The sequence below is a fragment of the Anas platyrhynchos genome, chromosome 15 (genome assembly GCF_047663525.1).
Source record: "Anas platyrhynchos isolate ZD024472 breed Pekin duck chromosome 15, IASCAAS_PekinDuck_T2T, whole genome shotgun sequence".
Lineage (NCBI taxonomy): Eukaryota > Metazoa > Chordata > Aves > Anseriformes > Anatidae > Anas > Anas platyrhynchos.
In genome coordinates, this window is record NC_092601.1 from 16,770,298 (window position 1) to 16,794,736 (window position 24,439).

The 24,439-nt window shown below is 49.6% G+C and overlaps 2 protein-coding genes across 5 annotated transcripts; one reads left to right on the forward strand and one right to left on the reverse strand.

Annotated features, from left to right (window-relative positions):
* Positions 1-614: 614 nt before the first annotated feature.
* TMEM11 (transmembrane protein 11) lies at positions 615-8,986 on the forward strand. Its single transcript, XM_027469154.3, has 2 exons — positions 615-773; positions 8,071-8,986. The coding sequence occupies exons 1-2, from the start codon at positions 706-708 to the stop codon at positions 8,585-8,587; spliced, it is 585 nt and encodes a 194-aa protein (XP_027324955.1). The 5' UTR covers positions 615-705; the 3' UTR covers positions 8,588-8,986.
* A 2,373-nt stretch (positions 8,987-11,359) lies between these two features.
* DHRS7B (dehydrogenase/reductase 7B) lies at positions 11,360-23,513 on the reverse strand. 4 transcript variants are annotated; one of them, XM_027469151.3, is made up of 7 exons: positions 23,365-23,513; positions 17,190-17,365; positions 16,376-16,491; positions 15,498-15,708; positions 14,857-14,949; positions 13,342-13,494; positions 11,360-12,901 (listed from the first exon to the last, which is right to left on the reverse strand). In XM_027469151.3, exons 1-7 carry the CDS (start codon positions 23,382-23,384, stop codon positions 12,696-12,698), a joined length of 975 nt encoding a protein of 324 aa, XP_027324952.3. In that variant the 5' UTR covers positions 23,385-23,513; the 3' UTR covers positions 11,360-12,695. The 4 variants fall into 4 exon arrangements, with proteins under 4 accessions (XP_027324952.3, XP_038042760.2, XP_071879951.1 ...); XM_038186832.2 differs by lacking the exon at positions 23,365-23,513 and adding an exon at positions 22,462-22,512; XM_072023850.1 differs by lacking the exon at positions 23,365-23,513 and adding an exon at positions 21,661-21,971.
* Between the last annotated feature and the right edge of the window lie 926 nt (positions 23,514-24,439).

Consider the following 24,439-nt stretch of genomic DNA (forward strand, 5'->3'; position numbering starts at 1 on the left):
TTCCTAGGAAAAGGCTCCTGGCAGGAGTTGAAGGGCTGGGAGAACCCCGGGAGGCTCTGGGGGGTCCTGTGGGAGGTTTTGGGATCACGTCGTGGCCGTGCTGTGTGCCAGGTCCCAGCTCTGCTCGGGCAGCCCGCAGGCTGAGGGGAGGCGTGTGGGGTGCCCCACACACGTGTGTGCCCAACAAATGTGTGTGAACAACAAATGTGTGTGCCCAAACGCCCGTGTGTGCCCAAACTCGTGTTCTGTTTTCCACTGAGGTGTTTATTTAGGAACTGCCGCCCCGCCTCACAGGGAACACATTGGGGGTGCTCGGCATGGCACAAACTGGCTCCATTTAGCCCCAAAACCCAATCCATTCCCTAGGGGGTTCCGCTGAGGGCTAGCACGGCTCCCCTGGCCCTTCTCTCTCCCCCCAATTTCAGCACGGGGCACACGACGCCCCCTGCCCCCTTCCCACCCCGCCACCCTCATGGCGGGGCGGCGGGCCCCTCCACCTGAGGAGAGGACTACAACTCCCAGAATCCCCCGCGCAGCCCGCCTCTCCGTGCCGCGAGGCACTGTGGGACTCGTAGTCCTCACCCATTGACCCCCGCGCTCACTGAGTGGTTCCGGCCCCCACCCCGCGGACTACATTTCCCGTCGGGCAGCGCGGCGGGCCCGCGGCCCTTTGGCGGAGACATTTGCCAGCCGAGTGTCTCCAAGATGGCGGCGTGGGGAAGGAGGCGCGGCGGCCCCGGCAGCACCAACAGCGGTGGCGGCGGCCGGGAGAGGTGAGGCCGGGGCCGGGCAGGGGCTTTAGGGGCAGCCGGGGTTTTTAGGGGATGCTCGGAGGCGGTGGGGAGCGAGCTGCGGCCCTCGGGGCTCCCCGCGACCCCGCGGCAAGGGCGGGGGCCGCGCTGAGGGGAGCGGGGCCGCGCTGAGGGGAGCGGGGCCGCGCTGAGGGGAGGCCGCGGCCTCGCTGAGGGGAGCCCGGAGATGGGGGGGGAGGGAGGGGGGCGGTTTGGTGCCCCCGGGACCGGCCCCGGGTTTTCAAGAGGAGGCTCCGAGGCTTGGGGAGGGGTAAGGGGAGCCCTAAGGAGCGGGCTCGGTAAGGGACGGCGGCGGCCGCGGCTGTTCCCGCGTGGGTAGAGCGGGACCGGGGGCCGGGGCGGAGGAGGCAGGGCCGGGCAGGGCCGGCCGGCCCCCGGGAGGCTCCTGGCGAGGCTATTTTTAAATATAAAGGCGGGGAGGGCACCGGCGGCTCCTCCAGGGTGACCTCCTGCCGGGGGTGGCCGCCCGAGGTGCGGTGTTCGCCGCTTGCCAGCTCGCGGGGTCGGTGGCTCCGTTTTTTGTGGCTCCTGCAGCACCCAGGGGGTGCCAGGACAGGCTGGGAATACCCAGGGGATATCTGTGGGGGAGCTGAGACCCTAGCTTTAAGGACTGGGGGAAAAAAGGGACGGGAGGAAACCGTGCTGAGCTGTTCTGAGGGCTGTGCGCGTGGTTCTTTACCTGCTTAAAGCGTCTGCCTAAATCCCGTGGCTCCTTACGTTGGCATTTTTCCCCATTTCGCCCTAGGGCTGACTGATGTAACTCGCAGCAGCTGCGTTTTCATTGTGAGGAGATGTTTTCTTTTGTTTTCCCGCCTTACTTAGTGACCGTGATATCCCTTTGATTTTTTTTTGTTGTTGTTTTTGTCTCGTTTTGCTCCCTTGCTGTAGTTCAAGGGGACTGTATTTGGTGGTGCTGAATCTACATAGCCGTGGGGAGTCGCAGGTAACCCTTAATGTTCTGTGAAGAGCAGAAATTCTGCCCGTGCCAAGGGGATCTGAAAGCAATTGAATCGGAAGAGCTGATGGAATCACTACATTAGCCTAGGTTGTATAAACAGCTCAGAAAGCCACAGAGCTCAGTGGCACGGTGGGAAAACGGCACCCACTGCTGGCGCCTGCCCCGGTGCTAAAGGCACGAGGCGAGGAGTTCTCACGCTGTGGTGCTGCGCTCTCAGGAGAAGTGGAGAAAAAATATGGAAAAGAGCACTCGCCTTCAGTGAAAATTAATCTGCCTGGATGAAAATTGATGCAGACTTAAAAGTGAGTTGTTACCTGTTAAGTTAGTCTGCGAGCTATGCAGTAAGCTAATTGTAGAACGTAATTGCAGTTTGTGGGGATTTTTAGGCTCTGATTACTCTTGATCTTATGATCCAAACCACTTGTTCATAAACATGAGCTGCTTTGGGAGCATTCAGCATGCATTATTCTCCTTCTATAACGAGAAGCACGTCGCTAGGCATAAGAAAGCACCAAAGTGACACAGCAGGGCAGCAGGTGATCTGCGTGACTGTTACACCACTCTTTCACAACCCTTATCAGGGGACGGCGGCTCTGTTAGGTGGCCTCCCGCGTGGCTCCTGCTGTTACCTGGTGCCGGGTGGTGTCAGCAAGGCAGCAATCCTGCCTTCTTCGCAGCTGCAGACCCGGAGATGCGCGTGACTGGGCCTCTTGATCGGTGGTTAACTCTAAATCACACCTACCAGGCTCGTTTGGCTGCTGGCAGTGCGAGGTGTGGGAACGGTGGGGCTGGCGGGCCTGATGTCATCAGCTGGTGACGTAGGCTTTTCATAAAATGAGCACAATTTTCCTACATCAGGCGGGATTCCTGCCCCAAGACGCATTCCTTTGAACTGAGTGCGCTCAGCCAGCTCTCCTCGGAAACGGGCGGCTTCAAGGTATTTTTAGAGTCGTCAGCCAGCTTGTCCAGAAAGACATCAGTGTGTTGGGAGGTGGTGTTGAGGTTTGGTAGTGAATAAAATACTGTCTGGTGTTAGACTCGACCAGCTTTCTCTTTAATAATAAAATAAAAAAGCTCAGCCACTGTCTGTGGAGACTCTCTCCCTTCATAAATGACTTCATTGATGCAGGGGAGTCTGTAGCTGGTCAAAACCTGCTTTCCTCTACAGGACTGAAATGTAGGGATGTGAATTTCAAAGGATACTGGCTGTGAACTCCAGCTGGCTCTCTGCTGGTGGAAAAAAAAATGAAGTTTAAAAAAAAAAAAAGAGAAGCAACTAAATATTTGTGTTTCTGCATTCTGGATAGACTCATTAATGGAGACTGTCTGAAGGGAATTGTTAATCTGTAGAGCAAAACAGCTTCTAATACAGAACAGACACTGAATTGTGCTTGGGGTTTCTGTATGGAATTGAGCACGGTGACCGCCAGAACACAGGACAGAATGCTGTTTGTTCCCCGGGGAGATGTTCTAACAAGCTGCAGAAAGAAGAGCTCTCGTGCCATCGCTGCTCCTTGCGTTGGCTTCTCCGCACCCCTGAAGAGATCTCTCCTCTCGCTACCTGCACTGCTCGGATTTCTGGTACTCTGTTTGCTTCCAGCAATGATTGACCCGTTTCCATTAGCCTAGCTAATCATTAGTTGACCTAAAATTGGTGTTTCTTTTTTTGCTCTGGTGGCTGGAGGGTTTTTCAGTGTGGCTTGGTGAGGTTTTCCTTCTGATTGCCTTCCCTCACCAAGGCTGCTTGAAGATCTCACCTGTCTTCCCCTGTTTTCTTTCCTGTTTGCATTTAAGGCATGTCTTTTGAGTGGAAATCTTGCTTTTCTGCTGTGTTTTTCCTATTCTTCCTCAGCTTCAGTGCAGTCACGGACAGCCTGGTAAAACAGCCTTCCTGAAGCTGTGGGCCTGGCAGCAGTAGGTCCTGCAGAGGTGTGGTACAGAGGCAGTTTTTTGGGTGACTGAGCTTGAATTTGTTGGTTCTTCCTGTATGCCATATTCCAGAGCTGTCCTGAGTAGACAAAGGCACTGATCAAACATGGTTTGAATTCCCAGAGGAAATACCCTGCCTCACAGGTAGCCCACGTCTCATTTTTAATCCTGACCTTCTCGGAAGGATTTAGGTGGGAGGAGGGAAGTTGAGTGTGTTAGCGTTTGGATTTGACTTCCTCAACTGTTTCGACTCACCCAGGCTTGGTTGGGGTGCTAATAATGACCCCAGAGGCCGTGCTTTGGCCATCCATTGGTGCTTTTTCTGCAGTTAACCCTCACAGCCACTGTTAAGGCCCTCTGAGGCATTGCTGCGCTGGGTTTTCTGTGCACTGCTTGTGACGGGTGTTATCACACAACTGCAGGCCTCTCCCCGCTTATTTTTTTAAGTACTAATCAGACTGGTTTATCTTCATTTAGAGCTCCTCTGAGTGCACGTTTGGTGCAGCGAGCAGCGCTGTTGTCAGGAACATCCTTTAAAAAAAAAACAAAAAATACTTTGCGTGGAGACTGAGATGGTTTCTGGTCCTGACCCCGGATGCTCTGCAGAACCAAAATGGCCTCGAAACCCTGGCCAAAAGTATTTGGGATGGATTGAGGAGCACCATTAGGATCAGCACGCTCCCGAGGCTCCATCGTTCTGCCCTCCAAACACACAGGGGTAGGAAGATGCTGGGATTTCTGCCAGGCCGCCGCCGTATGCCCTGTTTTTAGCACTGTTCACTTGGTCCTCTCCGTGCCAGTTGGCACCTGGCAAAACTTCAGCTCTTTGCGCAGCGAGTGGCAGGAGTGCCTCCTCCTTAGCCGGGTATTTATGGCTCCATCCTTAAAGACTCTCCAGCTGAAAGTTGCATGTAGCAGACGGGCTCTTCTCAGGAGGCAGCCAAACGGAGCTGCCCTGAGGGGAGGTGCTGCTGGAGCTGCTGCTGCTCAGCCAGCTGCAGTCCCCCTCTGCGGGCGCTCTCTGATCTTCCCATGTTAGGAAGATAATGCAGTGGAATCTGAAGCTTGCCCTATAGCTGAGACACTTGGGTCCCTCCTGCTGGTGGCAGCTCTGTTAGCAACCGATTCCTTACGGCTGACTTGGGCAATGCCAACATTTTATCAGTGATTTTAAATAAATTTCATCTTGCTGTGCTGAATCGTTCGGGGTACTGTCACCTTCCCCGTGTATGCGTGCGGTTGGCACCAGGAGTAAGGCACTTAAAATTTCTCAAGAATAGAATATATAAAGCTGCAGTAAACTATTTGGATATAGGATCCAGAACTGTTGTACAACTCTTGACTTTTTTTTAATTTTTTGAGATGGGGAGGCAGGTCCTGGAAAAGCATTTGATTGAATCAAATCATTGACTGCTTTTCTGGTCTGTCTGGTAAACAGCACGTTGGGCCCCGGAACGTGCGGCACCATTTTATGAGTTCTGGAACTAGATCCTCTCTCACACCAGTTATTTACCAATGTTTTAAGGAAATTGGAGGTCCATAGAAGTTACATTTCACAACTGGTAGGTGCCAGCTCGTAATCGATGGCGTAGTTCTGCATTTTTGTCAGTGCTTTGGAGGGTGGCATGACAAGCACCACAAGGCAAATTCTGTAGCCTCCGGTGTCTGAGCAAATCCAACAGCTTTGGTTGGATTTGTTCATGGGCAGCTGCTGTGCTCAATGGAAAGGCTGTGTCAGGAGAGGCTGCTGCTGGGCTTTGAGGTCCCTGCTCCTGCTCTGCATGCCAGCAGGGTCTCAAAGCTGCTTGGGCCCTGCTCAGCCCCTGCATCTCAGCTGCAGCGGGTTCTCAGCTTTCTCCAGAGCTAGCCAGTTCTTGCGTGGACAAAAATATGCAATTAAATTGTGCTACTTCTGTTCAAGCAGTGGAGGCTCTCTGCTTGCACTGCTGACTCTTTGTGTGTCCCATTGTTTGAGCAGCTACTCTTTCATTCTTTGTCCTTTGTTACTGGGATTGTCCAATCAGCCTGCTGCCACTGCAGCTCTGTGACAGATTTAGCCCCATATTAAGGGCCTAATTTGGAAAAACAGCGTGTTTAGGAGGGCGGACTGCTAAAACTTGGAAACTGCTCCTGTTTTGCAGAGACTTGCTGCATGTTCCTGGGTGTTACAGAGAGCTGGAGGTGCTGTGTCGCAGGAAATACTTGTTTTGTCTGGAGGGTTGTGTTAGCGCTGGATCGGCCTCCAGCTTCACAATGCCCCTTGGCCACAGCTTTTCCCTGAAGTCCTTACACCTCTCCAAGTGGTCTCACGTAGTCACTGGTGTTATTTTACAGGAGTCTCAGGGTATCTTCTGAAATGAAACTGGGATTTTTCATTGGGCTGAAGCTGCGTTCTGGTCAGGAAAAAATCCTTGGCAGAAGCCATTGCCAGCTGTGTCCTTAACGTACTGGTGCAATCCTGGTTAACTAATCCTGCTGTGCAGAAACTCTTAATGCTAGCTGATACTTCGAGATGTTGTGTGCCATTAACCTTCCTATAGGTGCTGTCCTTTAATCTTTAAATACTTGCCAATTCACTGCAGAACAGCAGAGCTTACCACATCCTGTGCTGGAAGAGTTAATCGTCTACAGAATCCAGCCTTCTCTTGAAAGGGTTGCCTTAAAAATCAGGTGAAGACTTGTAGGTAACTTCCCAAATGGTGTTGGACAAGATGATGGCTTAAAGTAGCCCCTGGCATACGCAGCATTCAGGTGGATTTTTATTTCCCCTTCTACCTGTGAACAGGCCAAGGTAGAACCAGTAACGAGCTTGTAAGAGGAGTTCTCCTTGTAGTTTTTCTAAGTACCAGCCAGAGCCTTATGGAAATCACTTCTTATTCTGCTTTGGGAGAAGAGAAGCTGGTGCGTCCCATTTCCTGCTGCTTGACGTGTTTGCCACTGTTCGCAACAGCAGCTACTTCTGGCAACAGCTTGTAATTTAACAATCTCCTTGATTACAGATGGTCACTGCGCGATCCCCTCTGCAGCACGAGCAGAGCTGCACGTCCAGGGTAACGGCTGGTAACGCGGCAGCCTGCAGATGGGTGCTTTCTCTCCCTTATTTTCCAGTGCATGCACACGAGTGCCGTTGTACTAATGGAGCAGAAAGTGCTAGATGCATTCTCCCTTTCAGCAGCCTCTTGCCTCCCAACATCAGGACGGTCTAAACACTGTTGGGATGAAGTTGTTTTGTCTTCCGTGATCAGGTCAAATATGTGCGCAGTTCATTCTGCTGCTGCTGAAGGAATCTGCTAGATATTTTTATCCTTGAGGCCACGTGCTCCGTTTTGTTCTGGTTAAGCACAAGTATGTCAAATAGTTATTTCTTCCCTGTAGAAGGGAGGATTTTGCTTTGTTCCAGTGGATCGGTTTTTACCCTTTCTCAGTGCAGGTAAACTGGCGTAATCTTACTTCTTAGCTGTCTGTTACATTAACCTAGCTGCCGCTAAGGTGATGTGCATGAAGAAGGTGGAAGAAAGAAATTGATGTGATTCTTTAGGTAGCTAGGAGCTGGTACTCACATGGAGGGGGGATGTATGAGCCTTGTGAGTCTGCTGTCAGCAGGGAGCCTGTTCCGGGGTAAAGCAAGCATCTTTCTTCTGTGTTAAAACTTACTTAGGTTTAAAGAAAGACAAATCTTTGCTTGCTTGCTGCTTCCTGTTTCATCAGAGGGAATGAATCATTCAGTGACAGAGTGACTGCGCTGCTGCCCTTTTCACCTTCGCTTCCAGCCACGTTTCTCAGCCCTTCTCATGTCTGCAGACTGGGCTTGCTGTGAAGGACTGAACAAGCTGCGTTGGTGGCAAGGAGGTGGTGGTTGTGGGGAGAAAGGCATCGTCTTCAGATGAAGATGCTGCCTCTCAAAATCTTCCAGTGCAACTCACCCTACTGATAAATGAGTTGCTGGTCTTAATTTCTTGGAAAAGCTCCGTGAGTCTGTGCGGTTTGGTCATTGATGCAGCGGGGGCACGAAGGTGTGGTATTTCCAGCATCTCTAGGAAAACCCCTGAGGTATCAGGGCAAGGAACCATTTCAGGACTGCTGTCAAGACGCCGTGTTCTCTAACTGTTCTTAGTTCCTCTGAGTTAGGAAGATGTAAGGAAAAGTAAATTGCCTCGGTTTGGGATGACTTCATGTATAAAAAGCATAATTAGCTGAGTGAAATTGATCTTGATTCGAACGAGCTGCTTGTTGTGGAGCAGGGGCAGTGACTGGGTGACCTTGAGGGGCTGCCCTGATTTCAGGCATTTTTTCCTCCAGCTCTTGCAGCCGGGTGGGTGAGAAATCCGTCTTTTAGCTCTGTAGTTTTAATCCTGTGTTTCCCGTTACCAGGGTCACCTTGTCCTCCACGGACTGCTACATCGTGCATGAGATCTACAACGGAGAGAACGCTCAGGACCAGTTTGAGTATGAGCTGGAGCAGGCCCTGGAAGCGCAGTACAAATACATAGTGATAGAGCCCACTCGCATTGGGGACGAGACGGCCCGCTGGATCACTGTGGGGAACTGCCTGCACAAGACGGCCGTGTTAGCGGGCACTACCTGCCTCTTCACCCCGCTGGCACTTCCAGTAGATTATTCTCACTACATCTCCTTGCCTGCTGGTGTGCTGAGCATGGCCTGCTGCACCCTTTATGGTATCTCCTGGCAGTTTGATCCCTGTTGCAAGTACCAAGTAGAGTACGACGCCTATAAACTTTCCCGCCTGCCCCTGCATACGCTCACCTCCTCCACTCCGGTGGTGCTGGTGAGGAAGGACGACCTGCACAGAAAGAGACTGCATAACACGATAGCACTCGCTGCCCTGGTGTACTGTGTAAAGAAGATCTATGAACTCTATGCTGTATGACTTCAGCAGGGAAGAGAGAAACCTACAAAGACAAGCGTATTAAGACTCCCACAGTAACATTTTGTTTTTCCTCTTTGAGAAGCGGTGGAGACTGGGAAGGAGGTGGTTTAATAGAGCTGTTATTTTTAAAATAACACATCACTGGTGCACCAAGGTTTTTCAGTTCTTCGTTACACTTAAGAATTTGGATGTGTGGTGAAAGGAGAGAAGTATGTTAGGCCATGGGAGTCCAATGCAGCAGTGGAGTGCTGATGAAAGAAAGCTATGGAAAGAGGGGGGTGTGAGAGCTTTTTTTTTTTTTTTTTTTTTTTGGAAACATTTAAGTATATTGTTTAATTGTATTACACAGAACCAGCCGGAAGTTATCATTGACCATTAAAGGATGAGAATTTCAAATGATTTTGCTCTCTCGTTACTGTTAACGTAGCTCCCTTTTACAGTGTGCTTCCAGGGGCTGGAAGCTTTGCTGGGAGAACTCCAGTGCTGCTAACGATGTGTGTGTGCTGACATACAGACCTGGTACTCCTCTTGTCTGTTGCATGTGGCAGCAGCATCCACATCACCTCACAGCTGCCTGCTGGAGGAAGGGCTGTAGTACTGCTTTTCCTCTTGCTTGACTAGTTGTGTTTCTTGGAAGAGGGCGTACCAGTTACCCCAGTATTTCTATGAGTTTTGGTAATTGCACAAATACTGATGCTGGGGGCTAGCAGGGCCCAAATCCTCTGCTGCCATGCCATCTTCCAACTATTACTTTGCACAAGGGAAATAATGCTGTTTCCAGCTCAAAACACTGCTCAGTTACTTCACAGTTCCTCACAATATGGATACATCCCCATTGAAATGTGCTGGAGCACGTACAGCTGAGGACTGCCAGGGTGGGAGTCGAGTCTCTTACCTTTTGCCTCCTTTACTTCCACTGGCACTTGGACAGCTGCCCTCCTACTGTGCGATTCCACTGGTCTGGCTTGGAACACAGACTTCTGGAGCTGCCTGCTGCTGCAAGGCAGCCAGGTGGTTGTGTTTTTTAGCTGTGTTACCTGAAATACAATAATTCAGCCTTCTGCGTGCATTCAACTTCTAGCTCAAAGCTGTCCAAATCTTGCTCTTTGAATGGAAAGTGTTTACTGGTTTGCAAGATCTGCCAGTTAATTGTTAAAGACGGGGCTTGCTTTCTCTAATCTCTTCCTAGCAGATGGAAAATAGGTGTGGCTTGCGTTAAGAAGGCCAGCTTGGCACAGCTTCAAGGGTTATGAGCTGGATACAGCAGCGAGGCCCTGCAATAAAACCTGCCTGCTTTCAGGTGCACTGCTCGCCTGTAAATGCCAGCTGCAGCCCGACCTCCACAGCCGAGGCGCTGACCTTGGGAGGCAGCCTCATGAGGTCAGAAACCAACTTCAGTTCTATCTTTATCTCTTCAAATTGCAACAGCAGGCAGGCAGCGCGAGCTCCCCCCGCCTCCAGGCTGCAGCAGGCTTTTCTGGCAAAGGCTCCGACGTGCGTTTTTCTGCTGATGTGGGTTTTCTGTCAGCAGGGCGTGCGTCCCGGCTGGGCACGTGCTGGGCAAGTGGCGTTTGCGAGGAGTCCTGAACAATCCTTTCACCGCCCATGCAGGCAGCCAGGTTAGAGGAATTTCTGTGGCATCAAGGCTTTTCTAGGTGGCAACGGCCCTGTTTAAAGCCTTGGCCTCTTGCTGGTACAGTGGGTGAGTTGCCTCGCTCCAAGGTTAAAAGAAGTCGGGATCCAGAGCATCTCTATTTATAGCAACAATATACAGTTGCCTTGGCAAGGCGGAGGGGAAGAAATGCAACTGCTTCATCTTTCTGTGGCGAGCCTCAGACTGCTGGGCAGCTACTTTTCGAGCCCTGACGTTGCTTGTTCCTTCAGTCCTGTCTGTCTGCTGGATGAATTTTAAACTAGTGGCAGATCTGCAGCAATAATGAATCTATTAGCTACAGCAGGAGGCCCCAAAATATCCTCGTCTAGCCACATAAGGCATTCCTGCTCTTTTTTTTTTTTTTTTTTTTTTTGACCATTGCAGAAGAACTGTCAGGGCTATTTCTTTTTTCCCCACTAAACCTCTGTGGTCCTGGATATTTTTTTTTTGTGTTAAGCTTTCCCTTGCCTGGACTGATCCCTCTGCCAGAAGTCCTAACTCCCAGTAGCCTCCTTGAGAGCATGGCTTGCATCAAAGGCTTCAGGGTTAGAGATGAGCAAGTTTCCTGCGGTCTCTTATTGCAGGAGGAAAAGCAAAGAAGTCAGCTATCACAACAGGTGGGTCTGCTTTAAAAACCTTTCACTCTTCTCAGGTAGAGAAGAAATAAATGTGGAAAGGGCTCCTTGTAAAAAAGGGGGAATTTCCTTTCAAAGGGGAGCATGTGCACCCTTGGAAATCTGACTCGGAGCTGTAGTTCTGTGCACAGTAGCTGCAGTAATTCCCTAATTTTTTTTTTCCTCAGGTCTGCTGCTTTGTGTACCCCTCAGCACCCTGGAAGATAAGGCAGAAACGCCAAGTGGCCCCTTCATCCTTTCTGGGTTGCCACGGTTTGAACCATCGGATGACAGAGCAGTTGGACAAGCCTGGCAGGAATACTGCATTTCACCAAGAAATGAAAGGCCTGAACGTGCAGCACATGAAAGGAAAAGCACACCTAACAATTAGAGAAGCTCTCCTTGTAGGGAGGGAGAGGAGGTAATGCCTTGGTTTTGTACAGGAAAAAATGATCTCTCTTCCTGCAAAGTTACAGGCTGCGAGGAGTGAAGTAGAACAAAGGATGCAGTTCATGGCAACGTAATTTATTTGTCATCAGATGGGTGCTCCCAGGCAGGACATACGCAACAGTATGCAGGGAGAATGCTGCGAGGTGCATGGAGGTGGCAGCAGGGGTCTAGGCCCAGGCCCCTACACTTAGGCTGCATTTCAGTTAATACATTTATGTATTTCTAACCTTTCTGAACTATCTTGGCCCAGACTCTCTTTTTTCCCAGTGTTGCTGGGATCAGGCAGGACAGGCCATGTCCCTCTAGGAGGAGGAAGAAGCTTTATGCTGCATGGGAACAAGGGAAGGGATGGAGAACGGGGTATGGCGCTCCCTCGGGCTGCTCGATGCCCTCGAGCCCGTGGTACCTGGTCAGGCAGATCTCCTGCCCTCGCTGGATGTGACCCAAACTGGCAGCTGTGATTGCCTTAAAACAGGTGAGAACTACGGGCTTGTCTCCTGTGTTGTCCACCCTACACACACAGATTCTTCTTTGCTTGCCAGGCATCTAAAGAATCACACCTCTGTGCTCTAGGCCTGTGGGTGAGCCAGGTGTGCTATCAGGTGCAGGGTATTTACACTCAACAACATACCTTGCCGTGCTCTTTTTTAATCTGTTTTAATGTTTTAATCTGTTTTGATGCTTCCTCTGCACGAACTTGTGCCGGGGTTAATACTGCACTGTCAGGTAGTGCGGAGTGGGATGGCTGCACCTCAGTAAGGCATGATTCAGGCAGATAACATCGTTCCCAAATAAAACTCGCATTCTACATCAGTTACTTTTTAAAAAGTGGCACTGGAATTAGTTTTAGCTTAACATATCAGATGATTTGGCACATTAGCAAGCAGAGGCTCTGAAGCTTTCCACTTCAAGCAACATGTTTTGGATAAGATTGGAAGGAGTGGGAAGGAGACATTGATCATGAGAGCTCCCAGCTGGGGACCGTATTTTACAGGGGCCATGGGGTGGGGAAAGCTAAAATCTGCCTGTATGAAGGCAAACCAGGTGGGTTTTATTTGTAGCAGGCCAGTAAAGCTGAGTGTGCCTGGGGTGAGGTAAGGTGAAGTGCTGGCCTCTCCTGCTGTGAGGTGTGTGCCTTGAGTTACCCTCCCCTGCAGCCTCAGCTCTCCTACTTTGTTCCAAGCACCCTTCTTCGGGTGAGGCTTAGGTGCTGTCTTCTGACACGTGGGCCTGCCCTGTTGTGGGGGAAACTGCTTCCCACTCTCCATGCAATGGTAAGTTGCAGCATCTTCAGAAAGGGTTTTCCTGCAGGAGCACTTCTGCTGATGTCCCTGCCAACTGCAGGGGGTTAGCCTCTCCCTACAGTTACTGCTCGAGAGCGAGCTGAGCTCTAGGAGTCCTTTGCTTTTCTCTCCTTTTTAGCTCTAGCTGCCATTAAGTCGAAGAAGAGCTTGGGAAAGAGATTTCGTAGGTAGACAGCCAGCGAGGGCATCAGGCCGGCTACGAGAACTTCCTTCTTCTTCTGCCCCACTGCACTGAGAACCACCTGAGCGACCTCTGCGGCTGTCTGGCCTTCAGCGGTGTTCTTGTCCATGACTGCCAAAACAAAGCCGAGGAAACACCAACATCAGCAGGTAAGCCCACACTTCAGCACCTTTCCTAGGAATGCACTAACTGCACGTGGTTCCTGGTCTAGTTCTTGGTTTTGCACTAGCTGTGTATGGGACCACAGGCAGGTGGAGTTCATGGCTGGGCTAGAAGTCAGCACGTGCTCCTCCTGACATCCAGGCTGCACCTACACGAGCCTCGTGGTCTATTTCTGAAGATAAGGCTCACAGTTCAATGCTTCAGTATATTTTTCTCATTTTGAGTGTCAATTGATGTTAGAGAGAAGCAGATACACCTCTCCTCAAAGTTGTCTTTTGATACTTCAGGACTAACTTGTCCCCATCAGAGGTTGTACATTGCAAGCATACTTGGGAGTAACTCAGGGAGCTGGAGATGCTTTAGATACAGGACACAAAATCACATCTCACCTCCATAGCGAGATCCATCTGCTGTTACAGCATTGAGAGAAAGGTTGGTCTGAATGTATCCAGGGCTTATAACCGTCACATCGATCTCATACTGCTCAACCTCTGCTCGCAGACAATCAAAGAAGGCCTGGGTAGCATGTTTAGAAGCAGCATCTGGAAAACAGGAAAAGGGCTAAGCCCTAAGGGGAAGGAGCAGAGCTGAGGAGTGGTTCCTTCCCCTGAATGGGTCTTTCACTGAAGCGCAGCCGCTTCTCAGCAAGAACCCAGTAGCTGTTCACCAGCTTCTAGTTGTTTTTAGTGAATGGCAGCAACAGGTAGTGGGAGTGAGAGGCAATTTAGGAAGGCAAAATGTAAATACTCAAGTTGGAAACTGGCTGGGATCCTGAGCTTAATATCTCAGCCATGCCAAAGCATTATGGAGTGAACCCAAGCTGCCTCCCACTCGTGATAAAGGAGATGTGAAGACTGTCTTGGCAAGCGTTTGATAAGACTGACTGGGGCTGGGGGAACGAGATGCCCAGGAAAGGCAGGCAGGGCTGACATTTGCTGCTGAGCACCCTGCTGGCCTGCCTGCACTAAGCACTATGGATTGAGCAGGTTCATGGCCTGGCTGCACGAAAGTCAAACCCTGATCACGCAAGCACACGGGAAGTAGCATGGCCTAGGGCAGGAGTTCCCCTTGTTCAGTGGCTGGGCAACTCCTTTTGCTCGCTCACTTTCCCTGTGTGCTTGTTGGCTACTGCTGTGACTGCTCACCACAGCTGCAGGGTTGACACCAGCAGAACTCAGCACAGGCTGCATGCCCTGTCTGAGGACCTACTGGCACGAGCTGAGGCCCTGCTGTCCGATCCACGGGGCTCTGGTCATGGTGTAAGCACTCCGGCAGCTCTTCAGAACACGCTTCTTGGTGCAATCATACCCACACCATCAGCAAGCCCTGACGGCCATTCCATTTTCCTGTTTATTTTTAATGATTACAGATGCTTTTATGCCAAATATACTTCTATCTTTTGTAAGGCTTCTTCCAGTAATCTCACCAGTATTATTTCTGGATACATCTGATTCGAGCTTTTATTTTGGTATTGGTTGTACCATGGCACTTTGCTACTTATTAAACCAAAAAGTTCCTACTTACAGAATATTAATCAGACAAACAGCAAGCATAAAAAGAAATAAAATTAGGGAGCAAATCAGTCCTAAGGGCTAGGAAGTTTACTGGGACTCTCAAGTATTAAGATAGGAATGTCACACAGAAGACCAAAATTCTAAGCAAGGATCACATTCCTTATTCTCCTTCTCCGTCCTGAAACAACTTCAGGACAGGGCTAAGATTTTGTATTTGAGCATGTCTTCCTCAACAGCTGTCAGAGGTTTCTTAGTGTGATAACCACACTAAGGATAATTTACAGCCCTGCCTTTCCTGCATGCAGCCAGCTCTTTGGAGAGCTAAATGTGGAGTTATTCCTTCAGTCAGGTCCCCCAAATATCTTCCCCACCTTGTGTGGAGGTACTTACATGCTGATCGGAAGGGAATGCTTATTTTGCCTTGAACACTGCTGATGGCCACAATGTGGCCTTGTCTCCTCTTGATCATGGAGGGGAGAAGTGCTAGCAAGAGAGAAAAGAATAACAATAACAGTTCTACCATTGCTGCTGTTGAGAATCAGTGCATTTGTGCAAGCTATGAGGCTGCACGAAGCCCTTGCAGTCGCTGTTGTCTCCCACAGGCATAGTCAGCAGGACTTACTCTTTTCTGCCACCAGTGCATCTTTCCAGTTCCTGCAGCTCACACCCTCCAGGATGAACTTTATGTATAAGCAGAGAGCCTGCCTCAGGAAGCTCACAGCCTTGCCTAGAGCCCAGACTTAGTTCCCCCAGGTTTTATCAGAGCAGACAGGCTAGCCACATCTCTCTTCAGAAGTTCGTGGCAGACTAGAGTCAGGAGGTGTTTTAAACGAGGCATCATCTCTCATCGGGTACCTCCCGTGCACTCATGCCCAATAACCAACTTTAGGCCTGCCCATAAAACAAAACTCTCCTTCCCTCGTATTGTTCTGTGCCAAATACAGTTACAAACAGGATGTGAGCTGTGCTTAGCTGTGGTGGCCTGCAGAAGGTACCAGCCACTGTCCCCCTGTACCGTGAATCCCAAGTACCTTTGGTGAGGGCTATAGGACCGAAGTAATTTGTTTCCATCACTTTCTTGTCCACATCCAGCCCCGTGTCTATGATTGTGCCCCGGTAACTGATGCCTGCGTTGTTGATCAGGATGTCCACGTGGCCCGAGTGCTTCAGGATCAATTCTGCAGCGTTTAGGATGCTTTTAGTGTCCGAAAGATCAAATACCACGGTGTGGGGTTCGTGTAGCTGAGTAAACAAAAGTTAGCAAAAAGATGTTCAGGGGGTGCTGAACGTGCTTAGGTTCATGCTCCTGACTTTGAGGAGAGGAGGAGCCAGCCAAACCTTCTGCAGTCAGAGTGCAGCAGGTACTTGATAGGAATACGTGACAGAAGCAGCTTGTACTCGGGTGTTTTTCTGTTCCTGTAGCCTGTTCCTCAAACCAAGTGAGATCTTCCTTGAGTGCTAAAGTTTGCTATCGTGTTACTAAAGAAAATGCATCTGATGTAGTCAAAAGCAAACTCATATCTTTCCTCAGAAGCCAGAAATACCTTTGCTATCCATTTCCAGCAGAACTAGACGTCGAAACTAAAAGCCCAGACAAAGAAAGTCTCTTCTCCACATTCAGTCCATGGTATAAGGGTGCAGGGGGGCCTGGGGACTCTGCACTCGGTTACGTGTTCACCCCCACTACAAGGGAACAGAAGTCTTTCAGCTGGCTTATTTTTGTCAGGTTTTTACAAGATATGACATGTCAGCTCCGTGCACTCCTCTAGCAATATCTATCCCTAACCACAGAGTTGCATTTTTCCTATTGCTCAACACAACAACCCACAAGCAGCTCTAACTTTTGTAGCAGCCTGAACAGAAATCCCAGCCGCATGGGACGAGCAGCCTTTCCTTCTCCCACACTTACGTTCTTTCGGTGATTGGTCATGGTAGTAAGCTCCTGAGCCAGGTCTTTGAGTTTCTTGCTGTCTCTGCCGCACAGCACCAGCCTAGAGCCAGCTGCGTGGAAGGCTTTTGCGCATTCTTTGGAGGAAAGAAGGAAAAGAAAAGATCTGAATGCCAGAGACAAACAGCACGTGATGTTTGATGGCAGGCTAGAACTTTTAGCTAGCAAGGGTCTGGGGTGGCTTTGGTATTCCTGAGCAGGAAAACTGTGGGAAGGAACAGCCAGGAATATACAGCGCTCCATCTGCCCAGAGTATCTCAGCTGGAAGGTCTCTCCTGAAACACTCCTATCATCTCTTCTTGAGGAGAAATACAAGGCTGCTTTAAATTAAAGCAGAATTAGAAAACATACCACTCAAAAATATATATTTGGAGAAAAAATGGCTTATATTAGGAAGAAAAGTTATATTAATACTGCCGAGAGTTTTAATGTCAATAGATGGACTTGTAGCACAAGAGAAAAGGTACTTGGGGTTGGAGGGGCAGGGAGAAGGAGGGGAAAGGATGGCAGAGCACCAGAAATACACCAACCAAAGTAAATGCAGAACAATTGACGTGGGAAGTTTTACAGAAACAATTTGACTTCCTGGCTTTCTAAAGATTTAGAGAGAAGAGCCCTCAGAGCACAGGAAGGCCCAGCGTGTTCCTTGCCTTGATGAGCTCCAGATTATACCGACTGGAGGGCGGATAAAATTTCCCTCTACAAATGTTGAGACTTTTCGCACCAAAATTTGAACTCCTTATCCTGCCTTTGGCACCCTTCTGTCAGTACCTACCTTTTCCCAGGCCAGAGGTGGCCCCGGTGACCACCACCACCGCTCCCTGCAGGTAAGTTCGCATCCGCATCCACTGCAGCAGCCGAAAAAGGGCGAAGAGCCCCAAGCTGCCAAAGAGCAGTGGGATGATGACGGTGGATGTGAGATCCATGAGTCTTCCTTTCTCAGCAGTCTTCCTAGAGCCACAAGATGAAAGGAAACAGACCGCTTTACTGATAAGAAAATTAGCAGAGGCTTGAAAACTTGGGAAATGCTTTTTCCTACCCCTGCCTTAGACCACCAGTAAACCAAACACCATACAGAAGTATCTTCAATAAATTTTCCTGAATCCTTCATCTGGGCTTCCAAAAGTTGACATCTGTACCCAATTTTAAGCATGTAAATGCTAACCTGACCATCCCAGCAGGACGCTTGGATCTTATAAGCACCACATAACAAATGTGGGCTGCGGGATGCTGTTCCCGTGTGCTTTTCCATTTTGCTCTAAATTCTGTCCCTTGTACAAACTGTTTAGAATGAAAGCTCTGCAGGGCTGGGATATGTCTCTGCATGCTTCTAATTGTAACAAAACCTCTTGGATTTCTCTAGAACAGCCCGTGCTACGGTGTCTACATGCCAGAGACCCGTTACTGTGCGTTATCCCAGATGGATATAACCCCCTCTACATTCAGGAGACGCAGAATAAAGCTTTCCCTCCGAGCACATTATTTGCTCAATGCCCTGAAATCTGTGGCTCCATCTCCCGTGTCTTTCAGAACCTGCTGGGACAGAGCAGTCACCTGAGTGAAATGAGCCCCATGTCCAATCTAGCAGCTGAAGCCTACATTCGTGCTCTTTAATGCCAACATTAATCGTGCAGTTTGTTAGCAGCATGAGCCCATGTTCCGATGCCCTGAAACTAAACCTGTGTGAATGAAACCCAAGCTGAAGGTATCCTCAGGACCAAGCTCAGCCTGGAATTGGGTTCTGAGGTCAATGCCTAGCCCCAATCTCCTTGCTAAGCCATCGCCTTTAGGCGAGGAGTTTATGTTACAGCTTCCTAGGTGGCCAAAGGGTAAGTGATATCTTTGCTGGGAAAAAGGTCACTAAGTTTCCCACTGTGTGTACCCCCAAGCTTTGAGGCTTTTTTTTCAGAGGAAATGCAAGCCAGTTACAACCCCTTCTTCGAGTTTGCACATCTTTCGGGTTGCATGTACAGCCTAAGCCAAGTATTAGCATATTTTCCCTGTTTTGCAGATAGTTTGAGCGCTGCAGGACAGTTCTCCACCAGGAAGATACTGGCAGGGATTGGGCAGACAACTTATGCAGTACTTCAAACACAAGAGCATGAGAAGTAGAAAATGACAGGTGTGTAATAATAATAAGCCATAATCGGGGTCGTTAAGTAGTACTGAGCTTGGATGGGGCTGTAGGGATGGCAGAGGCTGTACTAGTCGTGGGACACAGCTGATGTGGAAAAGGCCGTGCTCGCCTGGATTTCCATCAGGGGTTTGAACAGGATTCCTCAGGTAGCTGGTCAGCGAGCAGGCCAGCTTGCTCAACCTGTAACGAGCTGTATAAAGTAGTTGTGGAGGTACAGCTAGGACAAAATCACACACAGAGAGCTCATCTAGCGCTAAATAAGTGTGACAAGATCTAAAAGCGAAGCTGTCGAGCTGGCACACAGCTCTTCTCCAGCTACTGTGGAGCTTCCTGAGCTAACTCGTGGATCTTTACAGAGTGCCTCGTTGTGTAACGCGCTGCAGAGAGGCAGCCAGGGCACAGGCTCCCCTGGGGCACGGGGAGTGTGCCTGCAGTGAGAAATCAGAGAGCCAGGAGGAGGATTGAACTCATTCCGTCGCGAAGCAGCGCACAAGCACAGCGCCCAGCTGTTCAGTGTCTTATTCCTCCACCTCTCAGTGCTGAGTGTGCAGAAACGGTGTGGGTTGTGCTGATTTACAAAGCAGCCTGGTGAAGTTTTTTAAAGTGAGGAGAGTGCAGAACACCCCTCCTCAAAAAATAAATCCCGGGAAAGAGCTGTTTAGATACGGGGCTGCTGGCTCCCTTTTGGAAGCAGGAGGTGCTTCTGCTGTCTCATTTAAAGCAGCTGCCTCTTTGTTGTCCTTCTTTGCTCCTAAGGCTCTCATGAGATTCAGAAGACAAGAGGTGGGCAGGGACGACAGGTGCTGACATCGACCAGCGTGGCTTTCAGGGCAGTTTGGAATCAAAAATACCCAGCTCCCATTTAGGGCCTTTGATTATTTCCAAAGCGGGATCAGACAGGTGGAGTGGCACTTCTCTCACAAGCCTGCGTTGAAGCTGACACGTTTCAGAAATCTGGTTTTGCTTCTGGTTTTGGTAAAATGCAGAGGCACAGAGCTGGTAAGAGGGAGCTCTTCTGACCCCTTTTCCTAATTAAACCACACCAGGTGATGGGAGGCATTCCCACGTTTGTTTAGGGCATGGGTTTTTCGTGTTCTTTAGCAAAATGAAGGTTGAGTTTGCAAGGACTGAATCCTGCCCCAGGGGCTGGTGGAGAAGAGCCCCCAAGCCCACCAACACAGCCAGCTGTGTTCTGGTCCTGCAGCACCCGTTGCTCACCAGCGTGAACCAGTTACACCTGCTCAACTTACTCCTTAATCGCGTCGTTTGTTATTCATCTACCTTATAAACAAAGGTCTGCCTTTAATCCTTTCTGTTTGAAAAGCTTTCCAAGCCCTTTTATTGGTTTTCTTTCTCTTCTTTCTCTCCGTGTTAGGTCCAGGAACATGGCAAACTGGCTGATCTCTGCCTGCCTGAAGGCTGCAGCAAGCCCTGAACCCACTCAGCAGCTGCAACCCGCTTCTGCAGCTTCCAGGCTGGAGTCTGAATCAACAGGTAATTAACTCCTGATATAGGGGAAGGGAAATAGGGGATGGCAATGAGAAAGACTGCACAGAAGAGGGGAGCAAGGGTGAGAAGGAATAGCCAAGCAAAGGTGTAGATCTTTTTTAATTAGGTCGTCCAGTTGCAGGTATTTTCCATGGAAGGGACTCAAATGGTGCCTTAAAAAGAGCCCCAGAACAAAGAAAATCCCAGCTCAGCCAGGTTTCAGAAAGACAAATGCCTGGCTGAGCTGAGCTGTTTTGGAAAGATGAAAGAATTCTTGCAGCTCTTCAGCCCTAAGGCAATATTTTTTTCTTTATTTTCCTGTCCCAGCTTACTTCACGAAACCACAAGCCCTTACTGGAGTTTGTAATATCGAACATAAAGGAATCATAAAATGAGAATCAGCGGAACAAAAAGCCGTAGAAATCAGCTCAAGGCATGCTGCAGTGTGTTCAACAGCATCCATGGGATTGAACCCACTGCTAGGCTGCTGACGTAACAGGGCAGCTCTGACATTTTCAGGAATATTTGGGGGAAAAGGACAAAGGAAAAACAAAATGCTGCAAGCTGAAGGAGTAATTATTTTCTGTTCAGTATTGGGATTATTTGACGTGAAAAAACTGCTGCAAAGGTGAATGTGATCACAAATGTGATCTGAAGGTGAATGAGATCACAAATTAAAAAAAAATAAGACTTGGTTCCCATCAACAGAAATGCTAATTTGCAAAACAAACGCTGGGAGAAGAGGAGAAGCATAAAACCCAAATTAAGCAGATAAAACTCTGAAGTAGCTCAAAGCACCTCAGGGCAGGTAAGGCTGAGTGGCAGTAAAAACAAGAGGTTTGGCAGGGAGGGCATCGGTTTCACTGCCTTATTTGAGGTGAACAGGATCAGCTCAGAGCTCTTGCTCCAAGGTGTGAGATCCCCCTCTCACCTGTGTTCAAAAATGTGGGGGCTCACATTGGAAAAAGCAGGGACTTCTTAATTTTTCTTGGCATTTAACATTTATGACATCAAATTACCTGCAGGAGAGAAGCCACTGCTCTTTACAGGTCGAAATAAAAACCTGAAATTCTCAGTTCTCCCTCCAAAATGCAGGATTGGAACCAGGAGGTTATCGAGAGCAGAAATAAGAGCACTGATAATGAAAGCAAGTACAAGCAACTGCAAACTTTCTGAAAGGCTTAGCATAAAATAAATCACACACATCCATTAAGAAGAGCTTTCCCCCTGTAACAAAAACTGGATGCTACCCCATGACAGCCAGGATAATGATTTCAGAAGGAACACGGAGCTCAGTTAATAAGGTCAAGAGTGCACTGAGGGCAGCAAAGATGAGATCGAGTCCTAAAAGCAACCAAAACCGCGCTAAGTTTCTCGAAACAAGCCCTATTCTCCTTTAGCTTCGGCCACCTAGAATCACATTGTCCCTTAAATGACAAATGGCAGCAACTGGGCGGCTATTTTCAGAAATGAAAAGGTGGCATTTAAAGGGGGGGCAGGGGGCACCAAGGAAAAACTCGTTTTTTTTCCCTAAGGAGCAGCAAGTGGCTCCGGGCTTTGTCAGCTCCCACCTTTAGTCCGAAGAAAGCACAAATCCTACCTGGGAAAGGGGCTCGCTTGCCTGGGACTGCGAGGTTCTGTCTCCCTCTGGGCTCTCAGGGGGACCCAGCTGACTTAAATTACCCGCTGGCAGCGGGCCAGGCAGCGCGCTGGGCTCCGTCCAATGCTCGCACAGCCTCTGAAAGCAAAGCTTGGGAAGACGGCGGCGTGCGGCCTCCGAGATGTGGGGTGGTTTAACCCCCGGATTGAAAAGATGGAGGCAAATGCAAAATGGTAGAGGTTTTGGTGAGAGTCTGCTTAGATCTAGGGCTGAAAAATAATTTCCTGTACTTCATGCAGAGCATCCCCAAGTCCAACGGTGTTTTTTATGCTCTCTTGGTAAAAGGAAAAAAAAAAGGCAAAGTTTGTGAATTGGTTGCAACTCTGTTATTTTAATTGGTTTTGGGATGTACTCTGGTTTTATAGCGCACACTGAAGTGTCTATCTCATTAATTAAAAGGGAAAAAAATTAATTTTCATTTCTTTCCTTAGGATTCTTGAGAACTTTGAGCAGAACTGGACTGAGAGATGAGCTGCTCATCACACTCGGCAGCAGCACGTGGTATCTGCCAGGGAAATGGGCATTCCTTCAAGCAGACCACATTCGCTAAATCCTTTTCAAGCCGTGTTTGACAGGGAAGAAGAGTGAGCATTGCTTGCGTTTAACACCAGCTAAATGTTCTTGGTGATCCAACTGCTTCAGAAAGAAATTGACGTGAAATGTGTAGACTTTGAGGTCAGGGGACAAAGGAAGGCAGCATTGTCTATTCAATCAGTGATTTAATAGAAGCAAACAGGAAATTTGACAATTTCTCTGACTCACCAGGTCCCCAAACAATGGTAAGTGAAGGTTCAAAAAGCTCACTGAAGACCTAATGAGAAAAATAAAGTGACTACGCTCATTGAAACAGCTGAATTAACAAAATGCTTGTGTGCACTTACATTATCTGCTTTCACTCCAGACTTCATGAGCAGAAAATGATGTGCGAGATACCCTGAGGGCATTAGAAATCAGCAAAAGGCCTAAGAAGGAACTCAGTGCCTGGACAGAACTCCTCAGTAAAAGGTAATTGTTCAGAGAAGAAAGGGAGGAGGGGTTTGGGAGAAGGAATCCAAGACCCCAGCTGGATTTCTGAACAGAAATGATGGGAAGTGTGACGGTGAGGACTGCCCCAGGCAACAGGAGCAGGCGGACACCAGGTCTGTAAGTGGATGGCAACAAAGATCGGTCGTCTGGGGGCTGCTGAGGTGGGAAGGCTCAGTTATAACAGTCTGAATTAACTTCTTAAGGTGCAATTCGAAAACCCTGCTATCTCCCCGCTATCACTTGGAGCAGTGCCTGAGGAGACGATCCGCTGTGTTTTGGGAGTCGCTTAATGCCATTTATTTATGCTTTTACCCCAAAAAGATCTCAGTATAGCCCCTGGGATTATCAACGTAACCCCTCGGGATTATCAATACAACCCCCGGGATTACCAATACAACCCCTGGGATTGTCAATACACCCCCTTGGGATTATCAATACAACCCTTGGGATTACCAAAATAACCCCCGGGATTGTCAATACACCCCCTCAGGATTATCAATACACCTCCCTGGATTACCAATCCAACCCCTCAGGATTATCAATGTAACCCCCAAGATTACCAGCCCAGCCCCTCACGGCCCCCCCCCAGCCGCCCTTTGCCGCCCCCGTCCCCTCAGGGCCCCCCCGGCCGGGCCCTACCTGCCCGCCGCCGTCACCATGGCCACCGCCGGAAGTGCGGCGGGGGGAGGCGGGGCTTCCGGCGGCGCGCCCAATAGCAGGCCGCTTCTGCCGGAAGGCCTGGGAGCCGGCCCGCGGCGTTGCCCTTCGTGGGTCCGGCCGTGGGTTGGGTCCGGTCGGGAAACAGCGCCCCCGGTGGGAGGTTCCGGCCTCACTTTGTTCCGAGCTGGGCCTGCGGGTCTATTAGGGCAGTGGTTCAATTAATAATAATAATATTAATAATATTAATAATAAAACAATTAATAATTCAGCCTCCCAGAAGGATCCCTGAGGAGCCAGCTCGTTGCCAGCCCTGCTTGAAAGGGCAGGGGAGCTGCATACAGCGTACCCAGAGCTGGCAGTGCATGGCTACAGGGGCAGGGATGGCGAAATCCTGTGATAAAAGAGGAGGAGGTGGCGTTCTGCAGGGCCCTGATCGCGGTCCCGGAGTGTGGGCAGCAAGACCAGGGGCAGTGTGGTTCCCTGGTTCTTAAACGGGCTCCCCGCAGCAGTGCTCGCAGGCAGCACCCGCAGTCCAAGAGCTTTTCCCTTTGAGGTGAAATGGGGCTGAAGTGTTGCAGCCTCAGCTCCTGTAAAGGCCGTGGAGCTGATAACGGGCAACGGGGTGCTGCAGGGTTACAGCACAAATCCGAGCAGGCCTTTGGAAAACAAGGTTCCTGTGATGCCCAAATCCCAAAGCCTGGATGGACTCAGTGGTGTGAGGAGCTCCTGCACCAAGGGCTTCGTCCTGGCACAAGGAGCTTCTCTTCCTATTCCCTACAGCGTGCGTGAGCAGGAGATACATCTACAAAGGCATTATCCAGCGACAAAGGGAGTTAATCCCAGGTGTCTTTCCCTTTGAGCAGCAGTGAGGTGAGCAGTTGTGTTTGTGTGTTTTTTTATGACAGTTACTTGAAGCAGTTTACATATGGTAACGGCATTTTGTTCCTCTCTAATAAGGAAAACACACTGGGGCCGTGAGTTTGCATCAGTATGTTTGTTTGTCATTAGTAAGGGATCAATACTGAAGGAAAAAATAGAAAAGGATTCAAGATCT

What these genes read in the sequence shown, in the direction of transcription:
- TMEM11 (XM_027469154.3), top strand. Translation starts at nt 706, where the DNA reads ATGGCGGCGTGGGGAAGGAGGCGCGGCGGCCCCGGCAGCACCAACAGC. An exon ending in GGTGGCGGCGGCCGGGAGAG is followed by an intron (nt 774 to 8,070) that starts GTGAGGCCGGGG and finishes TCCCGTTACCAG; the next exon opens with GGTCACCTTGTCCTCCACGG.
- DHRS7B (XM_027469151.3), bottom strand. Translation starts at nt 23,384, where the DNA reads ATGGTGACGGCGGCGGGCAG. An exon ending in CACCTCTGGCCTGGGAAAAG is followed by an intron (nt 16,492 to 17,189) that starts GTAGGTACTGAC and finishes TTTCCTCCAAAG; the next exon opens with AATGCGCAAAAGCCTTCCAC. An exon ending in TCCTATAGCCCTCACCAAAG is followed by an intron (nt 14,950 to 15,497) that starts GTACTTGGGATT and finishes CTCTCTTGCTAG; the next exon opens with CACTTCTCCCCTCCATGATC.